Here is an 18,293-nt window from a genome sequence, read left to right as displayed (position 1 = left end):
CGCCCAAGGGGGAGACTGATTAAGGTCAACAGATAAATCCTCCGCAGGGGAGGAGAGTTCGTCCGAAGGAGAACTACGCTTATAACAAGGTTCTCTTTCCGCCTCTGGAGGAGCGCCTAAAGCGTAAAGAGATTGCCGATGCACAGAGGCAATCTTCTCTCGCGAACGAGAGATATGTTCCCCCGAAGGGGAAGCTTGCCTTGGAGAGAGCCCTGCCACCGCCCCTGGTGGGTTAGCTAACTCCTCGGCGTCGGAACCAGACTCTCGGCCTGACCGACGGGCAACAGCGCCTGCACCCAAAAGAGGAGGATCGACCTCCGCAAAGGAAAGAGATAACCGCCTTCTCTCTGCTCCCCTTTGGAGGAGTTTGAGGAGAACTTCCTTCGTAGGGGGACCATCGACGCCCAGCAATGGCCATAAAGACACAAGGTCTGGAAAAGAATAGGCGCTCCCTGGGGGAAGAGAAGGAGCCGACTCACAAGGGGAGCCGCCACCCTCGTCTATCCCACAGGGTTGACCTGGAGTCACAAGGGCTGCGCTACTGTTCGACCGTACCCCGGAAGGGCCTGGTCGAGGATTAGCTTCGGGCAGAGATTTGGGCGTAAAGGAAGCAAAAGCCCACGATTTCTTCGATTTCGAGGAAGACCCCGAAAGCGAAGATTCGCGTTTAGACTTCTTCTTCTTCTTACGCGCAAACCTCTCCCACTGGGAGGCAGGCCACTCCCTACACTCGGAACAGGTGTTGTCCCGTGAACACTGAGTTCCCCGGCAAGCCGGGCATAAAGGATGTGGGTATGTCTCCACGGATGACATGAAGGTGCCGCAGCTGCGGCCTTCAATCCCTGGACATGTCCGCATAGCGGGACAATAACCATACACACACAAATCCACACAAAAAGAAAAAGAAAAAGTAATAGAGTCAAGGCAGTTTGTTTAACGGGAGAGAGAGACGATACGTCTGCACTCTACCGAACCAAAAGCAAAAGTGGTTACTCAACCGATAGGTGTGAGTGAGCAGGGTAGCTAGTCTACCCCAACCCCCTCCCGCTAACTAGCGGATGGGGTAATTATCCCTCACTAAAATTGTCTTGGCTGGTTTTCAGCGTTGCCGAAAGTAATACCCTATAAATAGCGAAGGTTTGTATCTGTGTCGGAACAACTCACTTTTATAAATTGTTTTCTAGTAATCATAAAGTAAGTTAACAACAGTATACCTGTACAAGCATTTGCACCCTTTAGTGTATACTGTAACACCACTTCTTAACAGCAGAAGGAATTTAAACCTATACGCATATCAAAATATGCGAGGGATACTGGAACCATTTCCAAGCCAAGGCAAGGGCAAATTGGTTATCAATCTATTTGCAAATACAAAATCTCATAAGTACATACCATGGCTGCCCCAACAGCTATGCCAGCAAATCCAGACTCTGTGATTGGGGTATCTATAACTCTCTTATCTCCATACTTCTTCCATAGACCACGAGAGACTTTGTATGCCCCATCGTACTGTGCTACTTCTTCTCCCAACAGGAATACCTGAAATATCCAGCAGGAAAATTTTCTTTATACAGTAGTTTGAATATAAAGTACATACCTTACAGAAGTGCTTTACATGACAAAGCTCAAGCACATCTATACTTTCATCAACATATGAATCCTTCTTATAATATTGAGGTAAACATAGAAAATATTATGTATTAAGAGACTGCAGCTTGTCTACTAACAGCAGTTTATTAGTCAAGTGATTTTTCCTAATCAGTATTCTCACCGATTCATCCCGATCCATTTCTTCATCCAAAGCAGAGTTAAGAGCATCACGAACAGTAAGCTGAGTGCCGGCAGCTACTCTTGTTGTGGAGAAACTACGGGTCAGTACCCCCGAGATGTGCTGCAAAGAATGATAGAATTGGATTAGCCTAAAGTCATTTAATATAAAAATTAATATGTGAAACCCCTACAATGAATGTTCAATTACTTGTATCATCATCATCATCATCATCATCATTATTATTATTATTATTATTATTATTATTATTATTATTATTATTATTATTATTATTATTATTATTATTATTATTATTATTATTATTATTAATTATTAACTAATTAATTAATTGTTATTATTATCAATTATTATTATTTATTATCATTATCATTATTATTATTATTATTATCATTATTACTACCTAAACTACGACCTTACTTGGAAAAGCAGAATGCTATAAACCCAAGGGCTCCAACAGGGAAAAATAGCTTAGTGAAGACAGAAAACAAGGAATGAATAAACTGCTAGAGGAGTAATGAACAATAAAAATATATCTTAAGAACAGTAACAAAATCGGAATAGATCTTTCATATATAAACTATAAAAAGTTAAAAAAAAATGACAAATTTGAAGATAATTTGTATTTTTCCTAACCATACAAACCTTAGCTATTTACAGAGGGTTTACCTTTTAGCGCAGCTGAAATGACGAGCCAATAGTTTTAACGAGGGTTAATTACCCCCGCGCTAGTTAGCGGGGGGTGGGGAAGGGTAGCTTGCTACCCCTCCCCCCTCCACACACCGGTGACTTGCTTCACTTCACTTAGAGGTAGGACTTGACTTGGGGGTCAGGGATGGCGGGCACATATGTGTAAATAGCTAAGGTTTGTATGGTTAGGAAAAATACAAATTATCTTCGAATTTGTCATTTGTTCCGTAACCGAAATACAAACCACGCTATTTACAGAGGGTGACTTACCCCTTAGGAAGGGTGGAAAGTCCCCAGCCTTACTGACTTCGGCTTGCCCGGGGGCTCGATCCCTCAGTGAGCAGCACTAGAGAGAGGGAGCCCCTGTACCTCACAAGTTCCTAGCATCGTTAGGAACGAGTGGCCTACATAAGCAGTGTGAGGAGGAGAGTGTAACGCGTCCTATGAAGTTGACCTTGAGACCTTCAGATAGGAATTCTAGGATAGGACGTTCCCCATACCACCTCGTCAGGGTATGGGAGACGCAACAGTATTAAGCTTAATACTAGGAGCACAAAGAAGCATGGGTTACCTGCAGAGGTCGAGGTCAGCTATGCGAGGACCAGGATGCTGCTTCCCCAAGAGAGGGGAGAATGAAGAAAGAAGTAAGGGTCAGACATACTCTTCCATTCACGCAGACTAAGACCGGGTAACAACGCCCTCAACCTACTGCTACTTGTCCAAAAAGGAGCCTGAGGTTAGACCAGCTGTTGTGCAGCCACCACAGGGCCGATAGAAAACGTATCGAGGCTCCTGTGGGTCACGTCTTGCAGGTAGTGGGCTGTGAAGGTCGTTTGACGCTTCCAGACCCCAGCTTGAAGTACCTGCGTCACAGAGAAGTTTCTCTTGAAGGCCAGGGATGTAGCAATACCCCTGACATCGTGGGCGACGTGACGGAGGAGGGTCAAGATTCAGGGCATGGTGGATAACCCTTCGAATCCAAGCTGAGATGGTGTTCCTGGTGACCCTCCTCTTTGTCCTGCCTGTGCTCACAAACAAAGCTCGCACATGAGGACGGACTGCCGCCATTCTCTTCAAGTAGTGCCTCAGACACCTCACTGGACATAGTAGCAGCTGGTCTGGGTCCTTTGTTACAGAACGGAGACTCGCGATCCTGAAAGAGTCGAACCAAGGATCCGGCACTCCAGGATTCTGAGTCTTGGCCACAAACTCAGGGACGAACCTGAACGTTACCTCCCCCCATCCCCTTGAATGGGCGATGTCGTATGAGAGACCATGAAGTTCACTAACTCGCTTGGCCGAAGCCAAGGCGAGTAGGAAAGCCGTCTTCCAAGAGAGGTGGCGATCAGAGGCCTGGCGTAATGGCTCGAAGGGAGGTCTCTTAAGACACCTGAGGACTCGAACCACGTTCCAAGGAGGGGGTCTCACTTCCGACTGGGGGCAGGTAAGCTCATAGCTACGTATGAGTAAAGAGAGTTCTAGCGATGAAGAAATATCCACGCCCTTCAATCTGAAGGCCAAGCTTAAGGCTGAGCGATAGCCTTTCACTGCCGAGACAGAAAGGCGCATTTCTTCTCGCAGATACACGAGGAAGTCCGCTATTGCTGGAATAGTGGCATCGAGTGGAGAGATACCCCTTCCACGACACCAACCACAAAAGACTCTCCACTTTGCTTGGTAGACTCCCTCAGAGGACCTTCGCAGGTGCCGAGACATTCTCTCCGCAACCTGTTGCGAAAAGCCTCTCTCTGTGAGGAGACGCTGGATAGTCTCCAGGCGTGAAGCCGAAGCGAGGCTACGGCCCTGTGAGGGACGCCGGAGTGGGGTTGTCTGAGAAGCTCGTGTCGTGGAGGAAGCTCCCTTGGGAGTTCCGTCAGGAGTTGCAGAAGGTTCGGAAACCATTCCGCGCGATGCCATAGCGGAGCTACCAGAGTCATGGAACAGTTGACCGATAGTCTGGTCCTGTTGAGCACCCTTCTCATCAGACAGAATGGTGGGAAGGTGTACACGTCGATGTTGTCCCACCGTTGCTGGAAAGCATCTTGCCAGAGTGCCTTGGGGTCCGGGACTGGTGAGCAGTACAGGGGCAGCTTGAAGTTCAAGGCTGTCGCGAACAAGTCCACAGTCGGGGAACCCCACAAAGTCAGGACTTTGTTGGCTATCTGAGGATCCAAAGACCACTCGGTACTCACTATCTGCGAAGCCCTGCTCAGACTGTCGGCGAGCACATTCCTCTTGCCAGGAATGAATCGAGCTGATAGTGTTATCGAGTGGGTTTCGGTCCACCTCAGAGTCTCTACTGCAAGATGGGATAGCTGTTGCGAAAAAGTGCCTCCCTGCTTGTTGATATAAGCCACTACCGTGGTGTTGTCGCTCATCACCACCACGGAGTGACCCGCCAGGGACCGTTGGAACTGCTGAAGAGCCAGAAAGACGGCCTTCAATTCTAGCAGGTTGATGTGTAGGCACTTTTCTGATTCTGACCAAAGGCCTGAGGCCCTCTGGTTCAGAACGTGCGCCCCCCACCCTTCTTTTGACGCGTCCGGGGGGAAGACGAGAAGACTCACTCCCTTCCGCAGGTTCTCGTCGGCCAGCCACCACCGCAAGTCCGTCTGTTCCAGAGACCCCATTGGGATCCGAATGTCCGGGGAATCGGATCCTTGATTCCACCGGGACTTGAGCCGCCATTGAAGGGATCTCATCCTGAGGCGGCTGCTTGGAACCAGACGGGCCAGGGAGGATAGGTGGCCTAAGAGACGCAACCACGATTGGGCGGGGAGTTCTTTTCGCCTGAGGAAGGGTTCCGCCACCCTCCTCAGCCTTGCTATCCGGTCGTCTGATGGAAAGGCTTTGTGGAGATTGGTGTCTATTAGCATGCCTAGATAAGCCAGTCGTTGGGACGGCTGCAGAGAGGACGTCTCGAGGTTTACCACGATCCCCAGATCCTGGCAAAGATCCAGAAGCCTGTCTCGGTGCCGAAGAAGGGTCGACTCTGAGTCTGCTAGGATCAGCCAATCGTCCAGGTAACGAAGGAGACGAATGCCGTTCCTGTGCGCCCAAGATGAAATCAGGGTGAACACACTGGTGAACACCTGAGGAGCTGTGGAGAGACCGAAACACAGCACCTTGAACTGGTAGATCTTGTTGTCTAGGCAGAATCTCAGGTACTTCCTGGAAGATGGATGGATTGGGATCTGGAAGTACGTGTCCTTTAGATCCAGTGTACACATGAAGTCTTGTGGTCTCACCGCAAGTCTGACCGTGTCTGCTGTCTCCATGCTGAACCGGGTTTGTTTGACAAACCTGTTCAGAGCTGAGAGATCGATGACGGGTCTCCAGCCTCCAGTAGCCTTCTCTACAAGAAAGAGTTGACTGAAGAAGCCTGGGGAGCCGTCCACGACCTCCTGGAGAGCACCCTTCTCGAGCATGGTCTCGACTTCGGCCTGAAGGGCCAGCCCCTTTGCCAATCCCGTGGCATAGAAGCTCAACGACACTGGATTCGCTGTCAGGGGAGGTTGAGATGTTGTGAACGGGACGCGATAACCTTGGCCGATCACAGAGACCGTCCAAGCATCGGCCCCGTGTTGCTGCCACCTGCGGACGCAACGCTGAAGGCATCCCCCCACAGGTGGACATGCAGGGGGACTGCCACCCCTAGGGCTTGCGGCCGCAGCCGCCACCCCTAGGAGTCTTGCCTCCCCAGGAGGACTTACCGCCCCTCTTGACCTTGGCTGGAAAGGGCTGGGGCTTAGACACCACTTTCTTAGCTGCCGGTGCCTGTTTGGGAGCCTTACGAGGCTGTTGCTGCTGTTGTGGCGGGGCTGGAGGCTTATAGGGCCGAGTTGTAGGGGCCCTGTGGAGGAGGGAGTCCGTGCTGGATTTCCTCCACCTCTCAGCCGTTCGCTCCATGTCTTGAGGCTCAAACAGGCTCTCCCCCAGAAGGGAAGCATGTCGGAGCCTACACACATCTACGGCGGGGACCTTCGGATGGAATCTCTCAGACATAGCATCGCGACGCTTCAACACCGAGTTGGCCCACAGAGTGGTAACCTGGTGCACCAAAAACTCGATGGAGCGGGTGCCCGAGAGCAAGAAGGTCTCTAGGGCCTTCCTATTGGTCTCCTTGGACAAGTCCTCCGATCGCAATAGGATGCCCAGAGATCCTAGCCAGAAGTCCAGCCACGAAGTGGCCTGCATGGCACACTTAGCGATCTTCTCGTGGTTAAGGATCTCTGCCGCCGAGAACGACACCTGCCGGGCAGAGAGTTTCTCAAGGGGAACTCCCTTCGCCAGCTCCTCCACAGAGTGATGGAGAGGAAGAGCGAGGTTGTGCTCACCCAGGATCTCGAAATACCTCCTCTGCTGGAGGCGAGGAGGAGGGATGAGCTTGTTCCCGGCAGTGGAACGACTGGAGGAGGCAAGAAGTGCGAGCTGAGCGTTGGCCCTAGCCCTGGCACTCTTCAGCCCCCGAGACCAGGGCAGAGCTGCACTGGTCTTAGGGGCCTTCCGAACGTCAAACACTTCATCCAGAATCGTGTCTTTGCCTTCACGGGGGGCGATGACTGGATCCGTAAGCCTGTTAAGTTGCCTTATCAGGCTTAGGACCTGCCAGAAGGCATGTTCGGATTCTTGCTGTTCTCCTCCCTGCAGGCTAGCAGCAAAGTCTCCTGCCCCAGGAATCTCTTCCTGGGGTGATACGTGGACATTCCCCTGGGTAGTCGTGGGTTCCTGACGAATCCTTGCAGAGGATTTAGGGACGGTCTTGGAATCCTTGGATTCCCTCCTGGGAGGGATACAGGATCCCAACAACGAGGTTCGAGGGGCCCCTTCCTCACGAGACGATTCTCCTGCCTGAAGCGAAGTCTCCCCCCTGGTGCCGAGGGGAAGACTACCTGAGGACGGAAAGGCCTCGTCCACGGGAGAAGGAGAGAGTACTCGTGCAGGAGAAGGGACCTTCGCGACCGACCTCTTGGGAACCAACTTCGCCCTGGGGGAAGTCACCACGAAGTCCACTCCTCTCTTTCTCTTCAGCGTAGGAGAGACAGCCGTTGGTTTGTTACCCTGGCCGGCGAGTGTTGGTTTCATAACCCTCACTAACGCCCGTGCCAGAGGACCAAACCAAGTCTGCTGCTCCAAGGACACAGAGTCCGAAATCCTCGCTAAAGGGAAAGGGATCGGGCGATCCTTTGGAGTGGACACGACGGTACCTGCCTGAAAAGAAGGTGGGGAAGAATGCTGTACTAACCTCTCCTCATCCTGCATTACCAACCTGTGTTTGGATGGAGGTGATCCCGAGTGCCGTCTAGGAGCACGCGTTCCTGCTGCTACCACCGGCTGCGGAATTCGCCGCGAACGATGGTCGCGCGAGGGCGAATGGTCGCGCGAAGGCGAATGGTCGCGCGGGAGCACGGGCGAGCGATCGCGCGGCCGCGCAGGTGGATGATCACGCGGGCGCGCAGGCGAGCAACGCGCGGGCGCGCAGGCGAGTGGTCGCGCAGGCGAGTGGTCGCGCAGGCGAGCGGTCGCGCGGGCGCGCAGGCGAGCGGTCGCGCGGGCGCGCAGGCGAGCGGTCGCGCGGGCGCGCAGGCGAGCGGTCGCGCGGGCGCGCAGGCGAGTGGGCGCGAGGGTGGGCAGGTAAATGAACGCGTGTCCAAGGCGACGAACGCAATCGTTGGCGCGACGGCGAGGGAACGCGCTGCCGTGTAGGTGAGGAAGATCGCTGGCGATGTAGATCCACAGGCGATCGATGACGAGCTGGTGAGTGCAGTCGCTCAAGTTGGCGATGGCGCGATGTGGCATGTCGACGCACTGGCGTGCGATGTTGAGCAGCATGCGCAGGTGAATGACCGCGTAATGGTAAGCGATGGCGAGCAGCATGCGCAGGTGAATGATCGCGTGATGGGGTGCGATGGTGATCAGCATCCGCAGGAGGGCGATCGTGCAGGGGCAAGCGATGGCGAGCAGCATGCGCAAGAGGGCGATCGTGCAGGGGCGAGCGATGGCGAGCAGCATGCGCAGGTGGCCGATCGCGTGATGGGGTGCGATGGTGATCAGCATGCGCAGGAGGGCGATCGTGCAGGGGCGAGCGATGGCGAGCAGCATGCGCAGGAGGGCGATCGTGCAATGGCGAGCGATGGCGAGCAGCATGCGCAGGCGGGCGATCGCGCGATGGCGAGCTAGAAGCTGGCGAACCATGTTCCTTCAGGAGCGTTGGAGAACGTTGGCGTGCTAGCTGTCGCTGTTGAATAGGCGATACTAAGATCGCCTGTGCGCGCTGGCAAGCAGGTGAACGCTGGCGAGGAGGTAATCGCTGGCGCGTAGGTGATCGCTGGCGAGCTGGAGATCGCTGGCGAGCAGAAGGTCGACGCGTGTCATGTGAAAGGACAGGTGGCGCGGCGCGTTCACGAGCAGGAACTGGGAGATCGCTGGTGCGTTGGCGAACATGTGTTTTTGACACGCGCAGCACGATGTTGCGTAGCCACAGGACCAGGCAGATAGTGAGCAGGGAGTTCAGCAGGAATTAAAGGGTGGTCAGAGACCGCAGGGCGATGGTCCTCAAATGACCGCTGACGCTCGGAAGAGAGCTGACGAGCAGGAGAGCGCTGGCGAGGGGGGCGAACATCAGGAGAGAGCCGACGAGCAGGTGAGCGTCGGCGAGCAGGAGAGTCTTGGCGAGCAGGAGATCGTTGACGAGCAGGAGAGCGCTGAAGATCAGGAGAGCGCTTGTGCGCTAGCACTGCTCGCGTAAGGGAAGGATCCCTTAGCCCCGAAGGGACCGTTGCCCGTCGGGTGACGAGTTCTCCAGAAGGCGAAGATCTGGCAGGAGATGGTGAGCGGTCTGCAGAGAGGTTCAAGGAGGGCGGAACTGTAGGTTGAGGCTGACGAGGAGAGTCCCCCCCGGAGGATGAAGACCCAAAAAGGCGCCTCTTAGTCCCCCTGTAAGGGGAAGGGAGGCCCTTGTGGCGTAGCGGACGGTGAGCCTTACGGCGGAGGCGGCCTCGGGGAAGATCGTCGGGACCATCGGTCCTCCGAAGGGGAGTCTCCGTTAAAGCACTTCCCTCAGAAGGAAGCTGAGCAGCAGCCGAGACCGAAGGACTCAATTCCCCCTTCGAAGGATGTACGGAAGGAGGAGGAGAGCCTTTAGCACCATCACCCGCAACAGCACCTGCGGCGGAAGGCCCAGCCACGTCGGAGGCCTCTGTCACCACGACGTCGACAATAGACAGAGGGTCTACCTCTGCTACCGCCGGCGACTGCTTAACAGCGGCCCCCAACGAGACAAGGTCAATAAGAGCGACCCTGGAGGGCAACCCCCTAAGCCCCAGGGACGACCAAATCTGTAAAAGATCATCACTGGATACGGCATTATCAATAACCTCCCCCGGAGGAGGAGGGGGAACCGCCTCGCTATGGGAGGCGACGCCCTCTCCCCCCACCGATGGTCGGGAAACAGAACAAGGGCCTGCGCTCCCACTCGGCCGACTCTCCTTAGGAGGCGGACGAGGGGGAGCTTCGGATGAGGTTTGGGCGGCGGAAGAAGAGTCCCGAGAACCTTCCTCCTTCAAGGCTAACCCCGGAGGAGAACGGTCTCTCTTGGACTTCTTCTTACGCCGACGGCCAAACCTCTACCACTGGGAGGCAGACCACTCCCTGCACTCACGGCACATGTTCTCCTGGTCACACCGTCGGCCCCGACATTGAGGGCAGAGGGTGTGCGGATCCGTATTTACGTCCGACATGAAAGTCCCACAAGGACGACCGGCAACTCCAGGGCATGTACGCATTGTAAAGAAAAAACTGAAGGTCAACTTCCAACCAACAAACACGCTTTAAAGAAAAAGCAGAAAATTGAAGGCTGTCACGAGGGCGATGAGCAGACACGTCTACTCACCGCCGAGCCAAAAGTGAAGTGAAGCAAGTCACCGGTGTGTGGAGGGGGGAGGGGTAGCAAGCTACCCTTCCCCACCCCCCGCTAACTAGCTCGGGGGTAATTAACCCTCGTTAAAACTAGTGGCTCGTCATTTCAGCTGCGCTAAAAGGTAAACCCTCTGTAAATAGCGTGGTTTGTATTTCGGTTACGGAACAAAAATAGATTAAGAGAAATAAGATAGAATAGTGTGCCCAAGTGTAGTCCAACCCAGAGAACTCTCAAATGTCAGTATGGGATTTTAAAAGTATCAAATTCATATCATAAAAGAAGATGCACCATTAGAAAAGTAGGGGAGACAACTTTGCTATTCTTATCCCAAAACATAAGGAAACTGGTCACTTATGTGAGAACCTTTAAATCTGAAATCCCACAACTAGAATGCACCTGGTCATGATTAAATAACAGCAGAAATGTTGAAGGTGGGCCAATCTATGTCACTTGAAGCATTAGAAACACTAGAGATAATGGAAATGATTGTGAACTTGGATAAAACTAACAATTTGGCAAAGGGGATTTGAAAAATTTTTAAAAATGACAAATTTGTAGGTAATTTGTATTTTTCCTAACTATACAAACCTTAGCTATTTAATATGGGTAATTACTTTCGGCGCAGCTGAAATGACAAGCCATTAGAATTTTAACGAGGGTTTACTACCCCACCGCTAGTTAGCGGGGGGTAGGGAGGGTAGCTTGCTACACGCCCCCTCACACACACCTATGATTGAGTTCACTTTGCTAAGAGGTAGGACTTCACGAGGGATAGGGCTGGCGGGCAAGTTTGATTAAATAGCTAAGGTTTGTATAGTTAGGAAAAATACAAATTACCTACGAATTTGTCATTTGTTCCGTAACTGATATACAAACCTCGCTATTTAATATGGGTGCCTCACCCCTTAGGAAGGGTGGTAAGTCCCGGCCAGTACTGGCTTTTGACTTTGCCCGGGGACTCGGTATCTGAGTGTGTCAGCACTCAACAATAAGGAGTCCCTGCACCTCGCTAGAACCTTGCTGTGCAAGGGCTGCGGCCTACGTAGACTAAGACCAGGTAACAATGCCCTCAACCTTCTGCTACTTGTCCATTAAGGAGCCTGAGGTTTTAAACCAGCTGTTGTGCAGCCATCACAGGGCCGATAGAGAACGTATCGAGCCCCTGTGTGTCACATCTTGCAGGTAGTGGGTTGTGAAGGTCGTCTGACGCTTTCACATTCCCGCTTGTAGAACCTGCGTCACTGAAAAAAGTTCTTCTTGAAGGCCAGGGACGTAGCTACGCCCCTGACATCATGCGCTCTAAGGCGACATGATGGAGGAGGGTCAGGATTCAGGGACAGATGGATCACCCTACGAATCCATGCCGAGATGGTATTCTTGGTGACCCTCCTCTTTGTCCTCCCAGTGCTCACAAACAAAGCTTGCACTTGGGGACGAACTGCAGCCGTTCTTCTGAGATATAACCTCAGACTCCTTACTGGACACAGTAGGGGATGGTCTGGGTCATCTGTTACAGAATGAAGACTCGAAATCCGGAAAGAGTCGAATCGAGGGTGCGGCACTCCCGGATTCTGTGTCTTAGCAACAAACTCAGAGACGAATCTGAACGTTACCTCCCACATCCCCTTGCATGGGCGATGTCATACGAGAGACCATGAAGTTCACTGACTCGCTTGGCCGAGGCCAAAGCTAGTAGGAACACCGCCTTCCAAGTTAGGTGGCAATCTGAAGCCTGGCGTAATGGTTCGTAGGGAGGTCTCTTAAGAGGCCTGCGAACTCGAACCACGTTCCATGGAGGAGGTCTCACTTCCGACTGAGGGCAGTTAAGTTTATAACTTCGTATGAGTAAGGAAAGTTCCAGCGAGGAAGAAATGTCCACTCCTTTGAGCCTAAAGGCTAGACTTAAGGCTGAGCGATAGCCTTTCATTGCCAAGACAGAAAGGCGCATTCTTTCCGCAAATATACGAACAACTCCACTATTGCTAGAAGTGGCATTGAGTGGAGAGATACCCCTTCCATGACACCAACCACAGAAATCTCGCCACTTTGCCTGGTAGACCCCTGCGGATGACCTATGCAGGTGTCCAGACATCCCGTTCGCAACTTGTTGCGACAATTCTCTCTCAGTGAGGAGATGCTGGATAGTCTCCAGGCATGAAGTCGAAGCGAAGCTACGGCTTTGTGCAAGATGTTGGCGTGTGGTTGTTTGAGTAGCTTGTGTTGCAGAGGGAGTTCTCTCGGAAGTTCCGTTAGGAGTTGCAGAAGGTCCGGAAACCATTCTGCGTGATGCCATAGCGTAGCTATGAAGGGTCATCGAGAGATTGACCGATATTCTGGTCTTGTTGAGCACCCTCCTCATCAGACAGAACGGGGGAAAGGCGTACACGTCGGTGCTGTCCCACCATAGTTGGAAGGCATCTTGCCAGAGTGCCTTGGAATCTGGGACTGGGGAGCAATACAGCGGGAGCTTGAAATTCAGCGCTGCAGCGAACAGATCCACAGTCGGGGAACCCCACAAAGTCAGGACTTTGTTGGCTACTGGATGAACCAAGGACCACTCGGTACTCACTATCTGAGACGCTCTGCTCAGACTGTCGGCGAGCACATTCCCTTTGTCTGGAATGAAGCGAGCCGATAGTGGAATCGAGTGGACTTCGGTCTATCTCAGTATCTCTACTGAGAGATGGGATAGCTGCTTTGAAAAGGTACCTCCTTGCTTGTTGATGTAAGCCACTACTGTGGTGTTGTTGCTCATCACACCACAGAGTGATCCGCCAGGTATTGTTGGGACTGTTGAAGGGCCAGGAAGATGGCCTTCATCTCTAGAAGATTTATATGGAGGCACTTTTCCGATTCAGACCACAGGCCTGAGGTCCTGTGGTACAGAACGTGGACCCCCTCCCTTTCCTTTGAGGTGTCCAACATCAGCATCAAATCCGGGGGAAGGACGAGAAGATCCCCTTTTCTTCGTAGGTTCTCGTCTGTCACCCACCACTGGTGGTCCGTCCGTTCCGCAGGATCCATAGGGATCATGATGTCCGGGAATCGCAGCCTTGATTCCACCAGGACCGGAGCCGCCACTGGAGATCTCATCCAGAGGCGACCGTTGAGAACTAGACGAGTCAAGGATGAAAGGTGACCGAGGAGACGTAACCACAATTAGGTTGGAAGCTCTTTCCGTCTGAGGAAAGGGCTTGTGACTCCTCTCAGCCTTGCTATCCTGTCGTCTGATAGAAAGGCTTTGTGGAGATTGGTGTCTAAAATCATGCCTAGGTATACCAGTCTTTGAGTGAGAAGCAGAGAGGACTTCTCGAGATTTACCATGATCCTCGGATCCTGGCAAATTCCTAGAAGCTGTTTCGGTGTCGAAGAGGGAATGACTCCGAGTATGCTAGGATCAGGCAGTCGTCCAGATAACGGAGGAGACGGATGCCGATCCTGTGTGCCCACGATGATATTAGGGTGAACACTTTGGTGAAACCCTGTGGTGCTGTGGAGAGACCGAAACACAGCACCTTGAACTGGTACTCCTTGTTGTCTGGGCTAAATCCTAAGTACTTCCTTGAAGACGGATGGACTGGGATCTGGAAGTATGTGTCCTTCAGATCCAGTATACACAAGAAGTCTTGCAGTTTCACTGCAAGACTGACTGTTTCTGCGGTCTCCCTGCTGACTGGAGTTCTCCTTAATCTGGGCCTCTGCCCGAAGGGCTCGTCCCCTTGCTGATCCCATGGCAAGGGGGCTAATGACACCGGATTCGTTCTCAGGGGAGGTAGAGATGTTGTGAACGGGACGCGATATCCCTGACTGATTACAGAAATCGCCCAGGAATCGCCCCCAGAGTTGCTGCAACCTGTCTGCACAACCTTGTAGGCATCCCCCCACTGGCGGACATGCAGGGGGACTGCCAATCCTAGCGTTTGCGGCCTCGGCTGCTCCCTCTAAGATTCTTCCCTTCCCTGGGGGACTTTTTGCCTTTCTTGTCCTTGACCAGAAAGGGCTTAGACCCCACTGTCTTCGCTACCGTTGTCTTGGTGGGACGTGGCTGCTGAGGTGCTGGAGATTTATAGGGCTTGAATGTCAAAGCCCTATGTAGGAGGGAGTCTTGGTGACTTCCTCCAATTCTCAGCAGCCTGCTTCACGTCCTTAGGCTCAAACAGGTTCGTTCCCATAACGGAAGATTGTCTGAACCTGTAGATTTCGGTGCTAGGGGACTCCCGGTATTGTGTTGGAGTCCTTTGACTCTCTCCCGGGAGGGATACAGGACTCCAACAATGACGGAGGCAGGCTCTTCTCCACCCTTACTTGAGAAGACTTTACCGCGCGAGGAGGGGTTTCCCTCAATGGTGTGATAGGGGAACGTCTCACCTCACGTGACTCTCCTGAGGCCGGGGAGGGAGAAAAGTCTGAGGGGGGGAAGGGTGCCTGCCTCGAAGCCTTACAAGGAGACAGCTTTGTCCTCGGAGAAGTTACCGCATCCGAAACTCCTCTTTCCTCTTCAGGGGAGTAGATGCAGCCAAGGTTTTGTGGCCCAACTCAGAGAGAACAGGCAAACCAGGGCTGCGCTGTCAGACATTCCCTCTGGAGGGGAAGTCGCCAGTAAGAAGAAAGAAGATAAGGAACAAATGTCCCTGGACCTTTCTGGAACCTTCTCCCCCTACCGGCAAGCGCGCTGTTCTGTGCTTGCGGGGGGGGGCAATGCGGTGATGGCGCCCTTACCGCGCGTTGTTCGGCAGCCTCTTGCGTGGGAGGGTATTGGCGATTGCGCTATGGAGCGTGCTGGCGCTCGCGGGATGGGGAATTTCCCGGGCTCGCGCGCGAGAGACTGTCGAACAGCGTGCGCGGGCGCGCGGGCGAGACTTCATAGAGTGCGCAGGAATCAGATTGACGTGCAGGATCAGAATAAAGAGCCCATGCGGTCCAGAATGTTGGCGCGCGCGCGCGGAATACTATCAGCGCGCACGCGTGCAAGACTATTAACGCGCGCAGGCAAGACTATTGGCGCGCGCGCGGGAGACCATTGGTACCCGCACGCGGAAAAGATCGTCGGCGCTTATAGGGATCGTCGGCGCTTGGGCGCGTAAGAAGATCGTCGGCGCTTATGGGGATCGTCGCCGCTTGCGGGGGTAAGAAGATCATCGGCACTTGCGCCCGTAAGAAGATCGTCTGCGCTTGCGCGCGTAAGAAGATCGTCGGCGCTTGTGCGTGTAAGAAGATTGTCGGCGCTTGTGCACGTAAGAAGATTGTCGCCGCTTGCGAGCGTCAGAAGATCGGCGAAGCGCGCGCGCGGGAAACCATCGGTACCCACGCGCGGAAGAAGATCGTCGGCGCTTTTGCGCGTAAGAAGATCGGGGAGCACGCGTGCGCTCCAAGCGCTAGGTTGAAGGGTCAGCTGGCAAGACGATCAGGAACTGGGATGTGTCCTTAAAAAAGGCGGACATCCCCCGATGAGGACTGTAAGCAGGTTTGCTTTAGAGTCCAGGACCGAAGTCCTTTGTTGCAGCGCAAGATTGCGCTGGTAGATTGGTAGGTCAGCTGGTGAGTGATGGCGCGCAGGAGAACGCTGGAGCACCGATGAGCGCCTGTGCACTATCTCAGAAAACTCCAACGATGTGCGCTGGCGCGCTAGCAGGAACCTCCATCGATGTCCACTGCGCGCAAATGAATGATGGCGCGCAGGAGATCGCTGGAGCACTGGTGAGCGCCTGTGCGCTATCTCAGGAAACGCCAACGATGTTCGCTGGTGCGCAGGTGAGCGTTTGCGCGCGCGCTAAAGCAGGACCATCCCTCCATCGCGGGTGAGCGTTGGCGCACAGGTGAAACCTGGCGCTTAAGGGAAGTATGTGCAGTATTTTGCCCATACGCCCTTTTTACCCCGAAGGGATCGATGCCTGATTAACAACAGGATGCGTTGGTGCCCACAGCGCGTCAGCAGTCAGGAACGGCGACGGCAGTAGGCAGGTCAAGGAGATCGCGAACGATCTGCGGAGAGGTCCAGATCAGCAAGCTGACCTTATCAGGAACGATCCTCCGAAGAGGAGTCTCTATGAGTGGCCTCTCTCGCGAACGAGAGAGGTGAACACTTCGTAGAAGAGACTTGAAGACACTCGTGATGGCGCCCCTCAAGGCCTTTGGATCAGCAAGCTGAGCTCATCAGGAGCGATCCTCCGAAGAGGAGTCTCTATGAGTGGCCCCTCTCGCGAACGAGAGAGGTGACACTTCGTAGAAGAGACCTGAAGATACACGTGGTAACGCCCCCTGACCTTTGACCTTATCAGGAGCGATCCTCCGAAGCGGAGTCTCTATGAGTGGCCTCTCTCGCGAACGAGAGAGGTGAACACTTCGTAGAAGAGACGGCCAAGACTTCTCCACCCCTGAAGGAAGAGAAACTCAGCAAGGGGGGAGAATAGTCTGGCCGAAGGGCAGCAACAGTAGTCATTGGCGATGAATTTATTAAGGTATGGGAAGTTCTCCCTCTGCCGGGAGAAGATCTCACACCTGGGGACGAACCTCCCTCGGAAGGGAAGTTATCCAACCCCTGGAGGCGAACCTCCTTAGCATTCTAAGATGATCTGAAGAGCTGGCATGTTGTCACGGGAGTACTTCTAAGAGAAGAGATAACGCCCATGACGACGTCCTCTAAGGGACGGCAGCGACAGCAGATTCACCAGGCATGAACAGGACAGCTCTGCTTCGTTGTCACTCTTTACTCGAATGAAGAAAAACTGCATAGTTAACTGGGAAAATAAAATTAAATAATTATTTAACAGAAATTCCCCAGGGAGGTACTCCGAAGAGTAACCCTGAGGGAATAGTATAAAATGACAAATTCATAGATAATTTGTATTTTTCCTAACCATGCAAACCTTAGCTATTTAAATAAGGTATTACTTTCGGCGTAGCTGAAATGACGAGCCATTAGAATTTTAACGAGGGTTTACTACCCGAGGGAGTAGGGGAGGGGTAGCTAGCTACCCCTCCCCCCTCACACACAGGTGAACTAGTTCACTTTGCTTAGAGGTAGGACTTCCTGGGGGACAGGGCTGGCGGGCAAGTTTGATTAAATAGCTAAGGTTTGTATGGTTAGGAAAAATAATAATTATCTACGAATTTGTCATTTGTTCCCTTAGGAAGGGTGTTAAGTCCCAGCCGTTACTGGCTTTGGCTTTGCCCGGGGACTCAGAATCTGAGTGTGTAGTACTAAAGATAAGGAGTCCCTGCACCTCGCAAGTGCCTTGCTCTGCAAGGACCGCGGCCTACATAAGCTTGTGTGTGAAGGGATGAAGTGTGACTCGTCCTAGGAAGTTGACCTGGAGTCCTTTAGATGGAATTCTAGGTTAGGACGTTCCCAATACCACCTCGTGAGAGTATGGGGGATGTGACAGTATTATCTTAATACTAGGAACACAAGGAAACATGGTTTACCTGCAGTGGTTTGAGGTCAGCTGTGCAGAGAACCCAAGATGCTGCTTTCCCCAAGAGAGGGGAGAATGAAGAAAAGAATAAGGGCCAGGAATACCTTTTCATTCATGCAGACTAAAACCGGGTAACAATGCTCTCAATCTTCTGCTACTTGTCCATTAAGGAGCCTGAGGTTTACACCAGCTGTTGCGCAGCCACCACAGGGCCGATAAAGAACGTATCGAGCCTCCTGTGGGTCACATCTTGCAGGTAGTAGGCTGTGAAGGTTGTTTGACGCTTCCACACCAGGGACGTAGCGATGCCCCTGACATCATGTGCCCTAGGGCGACGTAATGGAGGAGGGTCTAGATTCAGGGAATGATGGATAACCCTGCGAATCCATACTGAGATTGCATTCTTAGTGACCCTCCTCTTCGTCCTTCCTGTGTTCACGAACAATGCTTGCACTCGAGGACGAATTGCAGCTGTTCTCTTAAG

The 18,293-nt window shown here is 52.9% G+C and overlaps 1 protein-coding gene across 1 annotated transcript in view; it reads right to left on the bottom strand.

The window, feature by feature from the left end:
• Window positions 1-18,293, bottom strand: part of Pdhb (Pyruvate dehydrogenase E1 beta subunit) — a 119,212-nt gene that overhangs the window by 82,193 nt on the left and 18,726 nt on the right. The window contains exons 2-3 of the mRNA XM_068380121.1: window positions 1,772-1,891; window positions 1,393-1,539 (exon numbers count right to left, since the gene is read on the bottom strand). Coding sequence (XP_068236222.1) covers window positions 1,393-1,539; window positions 1,772-1,891 — 267 coding nt within the window. The remainder of the gene's footprint in view (window positions 1-1,392; window positions 1,540-1,771; window positions 1,892-18,293) is intronic.

The sequence above is a fragment of the Palaemon carinicauda genome, chromosome 9 (genome assembly GCF_036898095.1).
Source record: "Palaemon carinicauda isolate YSFRI2023 chromosome 9, ASM3689809v2, whole genome shotgun sequence".
Taxonomy (NCBI): domain Eukaryota; kingdom Metazoa; phylum Arthropoda; class Malacostraca; order Decapoda; family Palaemonidae; genus Palaemon; species Palaemon carinicauda.
The sequence above is the reverse complement of the archived record's forward strand: the minus strand, read 5'-3'. Positions and strand labels throughout refer to the sequence as shown.